Source organism: Astyanax mexicanus, chromosome 3 (assembly GCF_023375975.1).
Source record: "Astyanax mexicanus isolate ESR-SI-001 chromosome 3, AstMex3_surface, whole genome shotgun sequence".
Taxonomy (NCBI): Eukaryota; Metazoa; Chordata; class Actinopteri; order Characiformes; family Acestrorhamphidae; genus Astyanax; species Astyanax mexicanus.
In genome coordinates, this window is record NC_064410.1 from 60710787 (window position 1) to 60725002 (window position 14216).

General features: G+C 47.2%; 1 protein-coding gene across 1 annotated transcript; it reads right to left on the bottom strand.

Annotated features, from left to right (window-relative positions):
* Nucleotides 1-353: 353 nt before the first annotated feature.
* Nucleotides 354-6635, bottom strand: LOC103033685 (zinc finger protein 239-like). Its single transcript, XM_007238049.3, has 2 exons — nt 5667-6635; nt 354-1770 (listed from the first exon to the last, which is right to left on the bottom strand). Exon 2 carries the CDS (start codon nt 1683-1685, stop codon nt 654-656), a length of 1032 nt encoding a protein of 343 aa, XP_007238111.3. The 5' UTR covers nt 1686-1770; nt 5667-6635; the 3' UTR covers nt 354-653.
* Nucleotides 6636-14216: the final 7581 nt, after the last annotated feature.

Here is a 14216-nt window from a genome sequence, read left to right on the forward strand (position 1 = left end):
CATTCAGGTGTGTAGATGGTGAAGTAGATGGATGCCAGTGTTGTCATGTCTATGTTACCTTCTGGCCCTCTCCTTTCTGTTGTAGGCTGGGATTTTCCAGTGTCATTTTGCAATTTTTTTCCCAGAGCTGTAGTATAGCGCACAGGAGGTGTGGCCCTCAAAGGGCAGGGATTTGGCAGATTAGATAGATAGATAGATAGATAGATAGATAGATAGATAGATAGATAGATAGATAGATAGATAGATAGATAGATAGATAGATAGATAGATAGATAGATAGATAGATAGATAGATAGATAGATAGATAGATAGATAGATAGATAGATAGATAGATAGATAGATAGATAGATAGATAGATAGATAGATACTTTATTGATCCACGAGGGGAAATTCTAAACTGAATTACTGACATAAAGTAACTTTTCAATGATACTTTTATGATATTTTTTGAGTTGCAATAGTGTAGGTAGCTACAATTCATAAAACTACAGAATCTACACCAGACAGCAGAAAACAATACATATCAGATTCTGAAGTAAATTTACAAATAACCTAGTTCAAAAACTCCAGTAGAAAAACACAACAAATATTCCAATCAGAAAACACTGAATTAAAAGTACAATAGATTTCAGATTGCACATTGCAATTGGATTTCAATTAAGACTAACTTGTGACTCTTGTACCGATGATGCTCTGGACTTTTTGCACTTGTGTATCTTCAGGTTTTGGGAATGCCGGAAGTCTTTCCCGCAGTCTGAGCAGTGATACGGCTTTTCTCCGGTGTGAACGCGCTGGTGGTGTTGGAGGTTAGTGTGTCGGGTGAACTTTTTTCCGCACTGGGAGCACTGGTACGGTTTTTCTCCGGTGTGAATGCGCTGGTGTTGCTGGAGAGGACTCTGCTGATTGAAGCTCCTCCCGCAGTCTGGGCACTGGTAGGGCTTTTCTCCGGTGTGAATGCGCTGGTGCCTTTGGAGATGACTCCGGTTGTTGAAGCTCTGTCCACACACAGAGCAGTAATACAGTTTCTCTCCGGTGTGAATGCGCTGGTGTTGCAGGAGGTTACTGCGGTGGTTGAAACCTTTGCCGCACTCGGGACATTGGAACAGCCGGACTCCCGTGTGGCTGAGCAGGTGGTGGTGGAGGTGAGTCTGTCGGGTGAAGCTCTTCCCGCACTCTGGACAGTAATATGGTTTCTCTCCGGTGTGAACGCGCCGGTGTGTGAGGAGAGTGCTGTGAACGCTGAAGCTCTGTCCACACTCGGAGCACTGATACGGTTTCTCTCCGGTGTGAATGCGCTGGTGGATCTGGAGATGGCTCTGCTGATTGAAGCTCTTCCCGCAGTCCTCGCAGTGATACGGCTTCTCCCCGGTGTGACTGCGCAGGTGTCTCTGCAGGTGACTCTGCTGCGTGAAGCTCCGCCCACATTCCGAACACTGAAACGGTTTCACTCCAGTGTGAATGCGCTGGTGGCGGCACAGAATGCTCTGGGTGGTGAAGCTCTTCCCGCACTCTGAGCAGCAGAACAGCTTCTCTCCAGTGTGAATGCGCTGGTGTGCTCTGAGAGAGCTCTCCAGAGTGAAGCTCCTCCCACACTCCTCGCAGATATGAGGTTTTTCCTTACCTGGTTTAGGAGGCGGAGATCCAGGTAATGCTTCTTGAGTATCGGAGGTTGCACTGGATTCCATTTTTTTTTTATTCTTTAATAATCTCTTTCTATTGCGTCTCTAAAGAACAAGCAGGAGAAGACCTGCCGTACGATGATGTCCATTTCTGGAAAAGAAAAGAAAGAAAGACAGAAAAATTAACGTCATATATATGGGCAAAAGTTTTGGGACTCACGCTTGTTCATCAGTATCTGTGATGTAATAGCGGCTGTAAGAGCGGCTTTAAGAGTTTCTGTGCTGTAAGAGTATCTGAACAGATGTTAAACTGACTGTAGGAGCGACAGTAAAAATATCTGCGCTGTAAGAGCGATTTTAACAGTGACAGTAAGAGCAGCTGTGCTGTAACAGTGACTTACTTTACTGTAAAAAGGACTGTGTTGTAAGAGTGGCTTTACTGTAAAAAGGACTGTGTTGAAAAATAAGTTGTAACAGTGACAGTATGAGCAGCTGTGCTGTAAGAGTGGCTTTACTGTAAGAATGACTGTGTTGTAAGAGTGACTGCAGGAGCAGCTGTGCTGTAAGAGTGGCTTTACTGTAAGAATGACTGTGTTGTAAGAGTAGCTGTAAGTGCAGCTGTGCTGTAAGAGTGGCTTTACTGTAAGAATGACTGTGTTGTAAGAGTGACTGCAGGAGCAGCTGTGCTGTAAGAGTGGCTTTACTGTAAGAATGACTGTGTTGTAAGAGTAGCTGTAAGTGCAGCTGTGCTGTAAGAGTGGCTTTACTGTAAGAATGACTGTGTTGTAAGAGTAGCTGTAAGTGCAGCTGTGCTGTAAGAGTGGCTTTACTGTAAGAATGACTGTGTTGTAAGAGTGACTGTGACAGCAGCTGTGCTGTAAGAGTGGCTTTACTGTAAGAATGACTGTGTTGTAAGAGTGACTGTGACAGCAGCTGTGATGTAAGAGTGACTTTACTGTAAGAATGACTGTGTTGTAAGAGTGACTGTGACAGCAGCTGTGCTGTAAGAGTGGCTTTACTGTAAGAATGACTGTGTTGTAAGAGTAGCTGTAAGTGCAGCTGTGCTGTAAGAGTGGCTTTACTGTAAGAATGACTGTGTTGTAAGAGTAGCTGTAAGTGCAGCTGTGCTGTAAGAGTGGCTTTACTGTAAGAATGACTGTGTTGTAAGAGTAGCTGTAAGTGCAGCTGTGCTGTAAGAGTGGCTTTACTGTAAGAATGACTGTGTTGTAAGAGTGACTGTGACAGCAGCTGTGCTGTAAGAGTGGCTTTACTGTAAGAATGACTGTGTTGTAAGAGTGACTGTGACAGCAGCTGTGATGTAAGAGTGACTTTACTGTAAGAATGACTGTGTTGTAAGAGTGACTGTGACAGCAGCTGTGCTGTAAGAGTGGCTTTGCTGTAAGAATGACTGTGTTGTAAGAGTGACTGTAAGTGCAGCTGTGCTGTAAGAGTGGCTTTACTGTAAGAATGACTGTTGTAAGAGTGACTGTAGGAGCAGCTGTGCTGTAAGAGTGGCTTAACTGTAAGAATGACTGTGATGTAAGAGTGACTGTGACAGCAGCTGTGCTGTAAGAGTGGCTTTACTGTAAGAATGACTGTGTTGTAAGAGTGACTGTGACAGCAGCTGTGATGTAAGAGTGACTTTACTGTAAGAATGACTGTGTTGTAAGAGTGACTGTGACAGCAGCTGTGCTGTAAGAGTGGCTTTGCTGTAAGAATGACTGTGTTGTAAGAGTAGCTGTAAGTGCAGCTGTGCTGTAAGAGTGGCTTTACTGTAAGAATGACTGTGATGTAAGAGTGACTGTGACAGCAGCTGTGCTGTAAGAGTGGCTTTACTGTAAGAATGACTGTGTTGTAAGAGTGACTGTGACAGCAGCTGTGATGTAAGAGTGACTTTACTGTAAGAATGACTGTGTTGTAAGAGTGACTGTGACAGCAGCTGTGCTGTAAGAGTGGCTTTGCTGTAAGAATGACTGTGTTGTAAGAGTGACTGTAAGTGCAGCTGTGCTGTAAGAGTGGCTTTACTGTAAGAATGACTGTTGTAAGAGTGACTGTAGGAGCAGCTGTGCTGTACGAGTGGCTTAACTGTAAGAATGACTGTGTTGTAAGAGTGACTGTAAGTGCAGCTGTGCTGTAAGGGTGGCTTTACTGTAAGAATGACTGTGTTGTAAGAGTGACTGTGACAGCAGCTGTGCTGTAAGAGTGGCTTTACTGTAAGAATGACTGTGTTGTAAGAGTGACTGTAGGAGCAGCTGTGCTGTAAGAGTGGCTTTACTGTAAGAATGACTGTTGTAAGAGTGACTGTGACAGCAGCTGTGCTGTAAGAGTGGCTTTACTGTAAGAAAGACTGTGTTGTAAGAGTGACTGTAAGAGCAGCTGTGATGTAAGAGTGACTTTACTGTAAGAATGACTGTTTTGTAAAAGCGGTTGTAAGAGTGACAGTAAGAGCAGCTGTGCTGTAAGAGTGGCTTTACTGTAAGAATGACTGTGTTGTAAGAGTGACTGTAGGAGCAGCTGTGCTGTAAGAGTGGCTTTACTGTAAGAATGACTGTTGTAAGAGTGATTGTAAGTGCAGCTGTGCTGTAAGAGTGACTTTACTGTAAGAAAGACTGTTTTGTAAAAGCGGTTGTAAGAGTGACAGTAAGAGCAGCTGTGCTGTAAGAGCAATGTAATAGTGACTGTAAGAGCAGCTTTGTTTTGAGAGTGGCTTTATCCGAAGAATGACTGTGTTGTAAGAGTGACTGTAAGAGCAGCTGGGCTGTAAGAGTGGCTCTACTTTAACAATGACTTTGCTGTAAGACCGGTTGCAAGAGTACAAGAGACAGTAAGAGTAGCTGTGTTGAAGGAGTGACAGTAAGAGCAGATGTGCTGTAATAGCAGATGTGCTGTAAGAGCACCTTTACTGTAACAATGAGTGTGTTGTAAGAGTGACAGTAAGTATAGCTCTATCGTAAGAGCGGCTGTGCTGTAATATTGAATGTAATATAAGATATGTTGTAAGAGCAATTTTACTGTTACAATGACTGTGGTGTTAGAACGGTTGTAAAAGTAAGAGTTAAAGCAGCTGTACTGTAAGAACAGTTGTAACACTGACAGTAAGAGTGTCTGTGCTGTAAGCGCAATTGAAAGAGTGACCATATCAGCAGCTGTGCTGTAAGAGCCTTTGTAAGAGTGACTGTAACAGCAGCTGTGCTCTAAGAGCAGCTGTGTTGTAAGAGCGATTTAACAGTGACAGTAAAAGAGCCTGTGCTGTTAGAGCGGTTGAAAAAGTGACTGAAAGAGCAACTCTGCTGTTAGAGCCTTTGTAAGAGTGACTGTAGCAGCAGCTGTGCTGTAAGAGCGGTTGTAACAGTGACAGTAAGAGTGTCTGTGCTGTAAGAGTGCCTGTGCTGTAAGAACGGTTGAAAGAGTGACTGTATGAGCAACTCTGCTGTTAGAGCCTTTGTAAGAGTGACTGTAACAGCAGCTGTGCTGTAAGAGCAGTTGAAAGAGTGACTGTAACAGCAGCTGTGCTGTAAGAGCTATTTAACAGTGACAGTAAGAGCGCCTGTGCTGTGATAGCGGTTGAAAGAGTGACTGTATGAGTAACTCTGCTGTAAGAGCCTTTGTAGGAGTGACTGTAACAGCAGCTGTGCTCTAAGAGCATCTGTGCTGTAAGAGCAGTTGAAAGAATCATCGTTTGAGCAGCAGTGCTGTAAGAATGGCTTTACTGTTGCAATGACTGTGTTGTAAGAGTGGCTGTAATAGAGACAGTAAGTGCAGCTGTGCTGTAAGAGCAGACGTGTTGTAAGAGCGGCTGTAAAAGTGTCTGTAAGAGCAGATATGTTGTTAGAGCAGATGTGCTGTAAGAGCAGATGTGTTGTAAGAGCTGTTGTAAGAGTATCTGTAGGAGCAGCTGTGTTGTAAGAGTGAATCCTGAGCAGTTCCTAATTCCTGTAGCTCCTGTTCCTCAGTGTTTCTCTGCTCTACAGATCTCAGTATCTTCATTAATTATACAGTAGAATAATAAAGTCTGAGGGTTTGATCCCCAGCTCTCTGAGCTCCTACCTTCAGCACCACAACCCCTGATCCTGCAGCTCCGCTCCACATCCATCACCACAGAGTCTCTGCACAGGAGATCACCCACTTCATAATCTCCACTCACTTACTCTCGCCACGAGAGGGCGCTCTCAAGTGAGTCCAAAATGAATGAGTTCCTATGGAACAATTGAGCAAAATCAGAATTTATAAATGTTAAATTATTTCATTATAGAAACATTTAAAGTTTAAACAGAGTTTAACATCCCCTAACAGCTATGTTGTAAGAGCAGTTGTGAGAGTATCTGTAAGAGCAAATATGTTGTAAGAGTGACCGTATGAGCAGCTGTGGTGTAAGAGCAGATATGGTTAGAGCACTTGTAAGAGTATCTGTATAAGCAGATATGTTGTAAGAGCAGGTGTAAGAGTATCTGTAAGAGCAGATGTGCTGTAAGAGCGGTTCTAAGAATATCTGTAAGAGCAGATATGTTGTAAGAGCAGTTATAAGAGTGTCTGTAAGAGCAGATATATTGTAAAAGCAAGTGTAAGAGTGAGAGTAAGAGAGCAGATATGTTGTAAAAGCAGGTGTAAGAGTGACAGTAAGAGCAGATATGTTGTAAGAGCAGGTGTAAGAGTACAGCAGATGTGCTGTAAGAGGGATTGAAAGAGTATCTGTAAGAGCTGGTGTAAGAGTGACATTAAGAGCAGATATGTTGTAAGAGCAGGTGTAAGAGTACAGCAGATGTGCTGTAAGAGGAATTGAAAGAGTATCTGTAAGAGCTGGTGTAAGAGTGACATTAAGAGCAGATATGTTGTAAGAGCAGGTGTAAGAGTACAGCAGATGTGCTGTAAGAGGGATTGAAAAAGTATCTGTAAGAGCAGGTGTAAGAGTGACAGTAAGAGCAGATATGTTGTATAAGCGGTTGTATTTGTATATGTAAGAGCAGCTGTGCTGTAAGAGCAGATATGTTGTAAGAGTAGATTTTTTGTATGAGCAGTTGTGTTGTAAAGGCCATAGACTTCCATTGGCAACAGCGCCATCTGCTGGTTGAATTCATGCAGCAAGGTCTGCAATCCCTTTAATCAGCCATTATGACACTGCAAGTTTTTGGAGTAGGTCAGAGGAAACGTGCTCTCCAGCCATTCTTCTTTGTGTTTGTTTGTGGTGTGTGTAAATGAAGAATGGTGAGTGTTACCTGCCTAATTTCAGTTCAAGTATTGTTTAAGGTGTTTGTAGATATTCCTACGGAATTTAAGTCATTTATGTGTCTAACTTTAAACTGCTAATATTAGCTATTCTAATTGTTTGCACAATGCTCTATGTTGGACATTTCTGAATGGTAATGCATTAATTAGCATTAATGCATTAAATAGAGTTATATTTCTTTTGTAAACTGTATCTTTGGTGCATTATTTCGAAGTTATACGAAGTTGCAGTTACAACACTGTATTGATGTAAATGACAAAGCACTATTTAGCTAGCTAGCAGCCGTTTGTAGCTCAACTGGTGACCTTGAAGGGTTAAAGTGTGTAAGGCATGATTAGTAGTTCAGTTGATAGCTACTATTATCATTACCAGTGCCTTAGTTATTTATGAGGGAGTGTATTGCCATGTATGTAGTTTATTTAGTTATCCGTATATTGTATTTCATATTATGTGGTCTGTATTTCTTGTACTTTCATTGTTACAGAACCATACCTTGAACGAACCATACCCCAAGTGCTAACTTGTCAAGTATTAGTTTGACCCCCTGTGCATTGCTGTTTGTGTATGTTTTGAAGAAGTAAACCAGATAAACTAAAGTCTGCCTCCTGTGAAATATGTTCTGACCGACATACCGTGGCGATTATCAATACGGTACCAGTTCCTAAATACAGTCCTACCCAACCAACTCCCTTACATTGAGGTCCTTCGAGCCGGATTGACGGTTACCACGGATACGGGATGGATAAGACACAGTCAGGTCTTCCAGGACGCCAGACGCGCCGGCCTAGACACCTGGAGGATTTTGTGCTGGATTACAACACCACCAGGAAACAAGCTACATACACCAGCCATACCGAGCATGCACAGGGGCGGGTTGAAGAGGATGAAGGGTGCCTCCTACAGCAATTGGATAGTGATACACTCACATCAGCTTCCATTCGACCACCATCGCCAGACTCTTCTAACCCCTTGATGCTTCGTGAGGAGTTGGATAAGCTATTCACTGAGTTGGGAGCAACAGGAGTTGGACCAGACATTCGCCTTGTTCGTCAGCTCCGTCAGAGTCTGAGACAGCACGCTGTGAGCAGCAGCAATGACCCATACCAGAGTGACAGGGTAATAGAAGACAGCGAAGTGTCACTGCTAAGTCCAGCGAGTGTGACCCCACGACGGATTGCTGAAATACAGACACTCAGCTCACCCCGTTATCACACCTCCGCATTTGAGACTGACAACACTTTGTTGATAGACACTGGTGCTCCGCCACCAGTTGCACCTCTGTCACCAACAGTCATTGTCAATATGCCTAACACTATACCTCAGCCTCCTAACCAGTCCGACACCAACCAGCCTCACCCCCCACAGACTATAGTGCGTTGTGTTCAGTCACCATCAGCGAACCAGGTGAGTCATCATGAGCAACAGGCTCAGGCACCCGACTCCATCGCTGCCCCATCAGACCTCCCATCAAATCCAGTGATGGTGTACTTGGAAAAGGTGATGAGCGAGCTACAGATGGTGAAGGACAAAATTCACGCACTGTCACCAGCGCAGTCTCATAGATCTGTGATGCAGGATACTAGACCAACGCCACAGCAGTCACCAGTGCATCATTCTCCTGCCCCAGCAGTCGTCCCTACGGTGAATGCTAGCTCACTGCCACAAGTGCAGTCAACTGCCTCCTTACCTCAGGCTATGGCATCACAGCAAGTGACGGCTCAACCTGTGACGCCTTCTCACCAACTGCCACTTCAGAGTAGTCTACCGGCAAGTTACGGTCTCAGTCATCCCCAGTTCCTGGATGCCGCCGGAGCAGCTGGTCAACCGGTCTATTCCCAGTTTCAGCAGCCAGCATACTCCACCTATGCTGGACGGCCACCTCCAGCACCATCATTTGGCATGCAAGTCCCACGACATCCAAACCCTCCTGCCCTACATCGCCAGCGGTTTCCCTTGGGAGTGCAGACAAGGGAACTCACCTATAAGGGACCAAAGCCGTCCATTCCGGACTTCATCCATAAAGACCCCAGTGAGTTTCTTCAGCTCAAGATATCCTTAGAGAATCTTCTTCCTGCAAATAGCACAGAGCTATTTTGCTATCAGATCTTAAGGGATCATCTGCTGTTGGAAGAAGCACGTCTAGTGGCAGATTCGTATCTGCATTCGCCCACTCCGTACACCCACACTATGGCGGCGTTAACAGAGAAGTATGGGCAACCCCACCAGCTCGCCTTAAACAACATAGCCAAGGTCATGGATGCTCCTGATGTCCGCCGAGGTGATTTTGCCTCATTCGAGCGGTTTGCCCTCCGGATCAGTTCGTTGGTGGGTATGCTGAAGACGTTGGGTCCAGAAGGTGAAGCCGAGCTTTATTGTGGATCCCATGTGGCCCGTCTACTCAGCAAGTTGCCTCCAGAGCTCAGGGCAGCGTTCAAGCGTCAGATGCACTACAGACCTGGCAGTGTTCACACCCTGTTGGACTTGGCGGAGTGGCTGCGGGCCGAAGTCTGGTACCAAGACCCAGAAGGGGTGCTCAGTAGTGCAGCTGACAAAGAGCAGCAGATTCGTAAGGCAGATCGGAAGAAGGATTCCCGATACAGCAAGTCTACCACGGTCCTACATAGTGGAAAGGACACCACTGGCAATGCAACTGCTGAGCAAAGTAGCACGTCAGCTAAGTCTAAGAAAGGCAAGTTCAAAGCTTATTGTCCCTACTGTGACAATGAAGAACATTTTCTTAGCAAGTGCGTGACGTTCCAGGGTCTGACCACTGATCAAAGAATCCAGTGGATCCGGGAGAAGCACAGATGTTGGCGCTGTGGCAGGGCCCACCAAGCAGCACAATGCACTTTGAAGAAGCCATGCGGCCTCTGCCAGAATATCCACCTACAAGTTCTCCATGAGGTGAACCAGAGGTCATCAAAGAAGGCTGACACTGTGCCTGCTGCTACGACGGAGACCCTGTACCTGGATCAACCTAGGGACAACCAGAGAGTTCTGCTGAAGGTCATCAAGGTGCGACTTCAGCATGGCAGCCGCAAACTTGACACGTATGCAGTTCTAGACGATGGTTCTGAACGGACTATTCTGCTCGCAGAAGCAGCAGAGAAGCTTGGACTGCAGGGTAGCCCTGAAGATTTGCCATTGAGGACCATCAGGCAAGACATTCAGACTCTCCATGGCGCATGTGTCTCATTCACTATCTTCTCAACAGCTTGGCCAAAGAAACGCTTTCAGATAAAGCAGGCCTTTACAGCCAAGGCCTTTGGGTTGTCCACACACTCTTACCCTATGGAGTCCTTGAAGAGGAAATACAGGCATCTGGAGAGTGTGCCCATCCAGTCTTTCACCCATGCCAGCCCTCTACTGCTGATTGGTGCAGACCACCCCCACCTCATCACGCCTGTTGAGCCAGTGAGGCTGGGACCTCCTGGGGGACCTGCCGCAGTAAAGACCAGGCTTGGGTGGGTACTACAAGGACCAGCAAGTGTCTTGGACCAGAGGCTGCAGTCAACTGGTTGCCTGTTCACATCCGTGGATCCCATAGCAGCTGAGCTACAGAGGAATGTGGAAAAACTATGGCAATTAGATGTCCTGCCACCACGGAACGCTAAGCTGGTCACCCGGTCTAGAGAAGATCAGGCAGCCATCACACTCCTGGAAAGCAAGACTGTGCGGACCGACATTGCAGGCACTCTGCGCTACGCCACACCCCTGTTGAGGAAGAAAGGCATGACTACCCTTCAAGCCTCAGTGGACGCAGTGATGCCTCAGCTCCGGAGTACGGAGAGGCGACTGGTCAAGACTCCTGAGAGGGCTCAGGAATACAATGCAGAGATCCAGAAGTTAGTTGACAGCGGCTATGTGGTGCAGTGTCACAGTAGTGACTTTGAGCATGACACCGAGTCGTGGTTCATACCCCATCACCTGGTTGAGCACAACGGCAAGCATCGAGTTGTGTTCAATTGCTCGTTCCGGCACAAGGGTATGTCGCTCAACGAGATGCTGTTACCTGGTCCAACGTTGGGGCCCTCATTGCTAGGTGTGCTACTTCGGTTCCGCCAGCACGCCATTGGTATCAGCGGGGACATAAAAGGTATGTTCCATCAGGTGCGCCTTCTTCCTGAAGATCGGCCTCTACTTCGCTTCATATGGAGAGATGGGAAGACAGAGTGCACCCCAACCATCTACGAGTGGCAGGTGTTGCCTTTTGGAACTACCTGTAGTCCCTGCTGTGCCACCTTTGCCCTCCAAAGGCACATGACTGACAACTGTGCAGCGGACGAAGGTGCGAGGTTGTGCGTGGAAAGGGACTTCTACGTCGACAACTGCCTTCATAGCACACGAACCCAGGGCGAAGCTAAATACCTCATTGACAAGCTGCGATCTGTGCTGTCTGAAGGAGGGTTCGAGATACGCCAGTGGGCTAGCAATGTGCCCAGTGTCATCGAGCACCTACCTACAGAAGCCCGCTCAGACAAGGTTGAGCTCTGGCTTTCCAAGGAATGCACAGAGGTGAATGAGTCCACCCTGGGGTTGCGCTGGGACTGCCACAGAGATATTCTTGGCTACAAGCACAGGCCAGCTCAGCACGAAGTGCCAACTCTGCGACATGTGTACCGGGTCCTGGCCAGCCAATACGACCCGCTTGGTTACATCTTACCATTCACTACCCGAGCCAAGGTACTGGTACAGAGATTGTGGCACAAGAACCGGCAGTGGGATGACCCTCTATTCCCCGATGAGCTGCTTCAAGCCTGGAATAAATGGGTGAGTGAGCTCCCTTCTCTCTCACTGATAGTCCTACAAAGGTGCTATGTGCCAGCAGAGATGGATCGCCAGGATGTGGTGAGGGACCTCCATGTGTTTTGTGATGCTTCGGAGCGAGCCTATGGTTCAGTGGCATACCTGAGGTCAGAAGATCCAGAGGGAAGAGTGGCTCTTTCCTTCCTGATGGCCAGATCGAGGGTAGCACCGAAAAAGCAACACTCTATGCCACGCTTAGAGCTGTGTTCTGCTGTCGTCGGAGCTCAACTGGCTAGGCTACTTCAGGAAGAGCTTACACTCCCCATAAGAGAGACAGTGCTGTGGTCTGACTCTACGACGGTCTTAACATGGCTACAGTCCGAGTCGTGTAGATTTAAGGTCTTTGTGGGAACCCGAGTCTCAGAAATTCAGGAACTCACCAGTCTTGAGTCCTGGCGCTACGTGGATTCAGTGCGGAACCCTGCCGATGACCTGACAAGAGGGAAGACGTTGGCAGATCTCGCAGCACCCAACAGATGGAGCCAGGGTCCACCGTTCCTTCTTCAGCCCCCAGAAGAGTGGCCAAACAGACCACCCTCAGCTGCAGAAGAGGATGCAGAGGAACTCAGGAAGCCTACCTACTGCGGCATAGCCACTGTGGATTCCGTTGCGCAGGTACCTGATGCCAATCAGTACAACAGTTGGCAGGATCTCCTCGATGCAACCGCCCAGTCCCTGCATGGGGCGGCCAACCAGGACTGTGCCCCCTCTGCTGAGTGTTACAGAGAAGCTGAGAGGCTCCTGTTCCGTGCAGTGCAATTGGAGTACTTCCCCGATGAGTATCGTTTGCTCAAAGCAGAAAAATCTGTCCCCTCGTCCAGCCGGCTACTTACCTTAGCACCAGAGTTCGATCCAGATGAGGAACTCATCAGAGTTGGAGGACGGTTACGAAGAGCCGAGGGGCTTGAGTATTCAACTATGCATCCCATAGTTCTTGACCCCAAGCATCCTGCCACCCAGCTGCTGATCCAGGACTACGACAGCAGGCTCCATCATCCTGGCCCGGAACGGGTGTTCGCGGAAATGCGCCGGACAGTCTGGATTCTCAGAGCAAGAGAAGCCATCCGCAAGCAGCAGTTCCGCTGTAGTGAATGTCAGAGATGGAAAGCCAAACCAGCAGTTCCTAAGATGGCGGACCTGCCTGCTGCCAGGCTACGTCTCCACAAGCCTCCTTTCCACTCAACAGGCATGGATTGTTTTGGGCCATTCCTGGTCAAAGTGGGAAGGCGGAATGAAAAAAGATGGGGCATCCTCTTTAAATGTCTTACCACCAGAGGAGTACACCTGGATGTCTTGACCAGCATAGACGTAGATGGATTCCTAATGGCCCTGAGGAGATTCATAGCTCGCCGTGGACGACCTGCAGAGCTGTACTCCGATCAAGGGACAAACTTTAAGGGTGGAGAGAAGGAACTGCACAAGGCCTTTAGGGACATGTGTCCGGACCTGCAACAGACCTTAGCCCGGAGCCAGATCTCTTTCCACTTTAACCCACCTGCTGCACCCCATTTCGGTGGGGCTTGGGAGAGAGAGATCCGGTCAGTGAAGGCAGCCCTCTACACGACCGTCGGCTCTCAACCAGTGACCGAGGAGTGCCTTCGAACAGTGCTGGTGGAGGTTGAGTGCATTCTCAACTCAAAACCTTTGGGGTACGTCTCTTCCAATGTGGCAGACCCTGACCCTGTCACCCCAAGCCTGCTTCTCATGGGGCGGCCTGACAGCGCTCTCCCTCAAGTGATGTATCCTGAGTCGGAGGCCCTAAGCAGACGTCGTTGGAGGCAAAGTCAGATCATCACCGACCACTTTTGGAGGAGCTTCATTCGTCATTACTTACCGACCATGCAGATGCGGCAGAAGTGGCACACTTCTCCCACGCCACTGGCTGCAGGTCAAATCGTAATGATAGTAGATCCGCAACTCCCCAGAGCTGCTTGGCCAATCGGAAGAGTCATCAAGGTCTTCGCTGGGCAAGATGGGCTCATCAGAACTGCTGAGGTCAAGATAAAGGACAGGAGCTTCACTCGTCCCGTTGCTCGTCTCATTGTCCTTCCTGAGGTCCCAGATGGCCAGACAGACAGCAAACCTGCCTCTTTGTAAGAGAGCCTTTACAATGAGCAAATATGTTTACCATATTTGGGGGCGGCTGTGTTGTAAAGGCCATAGACTTCCATTGGCAACAGCGCCATCTGCTGGTTGAATTCATGCAGCAAGGTCTGCAATCCCTTTAATCAGCCATTATGACACTGCAAGTTTTTGGAGTAGGTCAGAGGAAACGTGCTCTCCAGCCATTCTTCTTTGTGTTTGTTTGTGGTGTGTGTAAATGAAGAATGGTGAGTGTTACCTGCCTAATTTCAGTTCAAGTATTGTTTAAGGTGTTTGTAGATATTCCTACGGAATTTAAGTCATTTATGTGTCTAACTTTAAACTGCTAATATTAGCTATTCTAATTGTTTGCACAATGCTCTATGTTGGACATTTCTGAATGGTAATGCATTAATTAGCATTAATGCATTAAATAGAGTTATATTTCTTTTGTAAACTGTATCTTTGGTGCATTATTTCGAAGT

Bases quoted from the DNA above. Each gene is read 5' to 3' on its own strand.
- LOC103033685 (XM_007238049.3), bottom strand. From the start codon at position 1,685: ATGGAATCCAGTGCAACCTCCGATACTCAAGAAGCATTACCTGGATCT.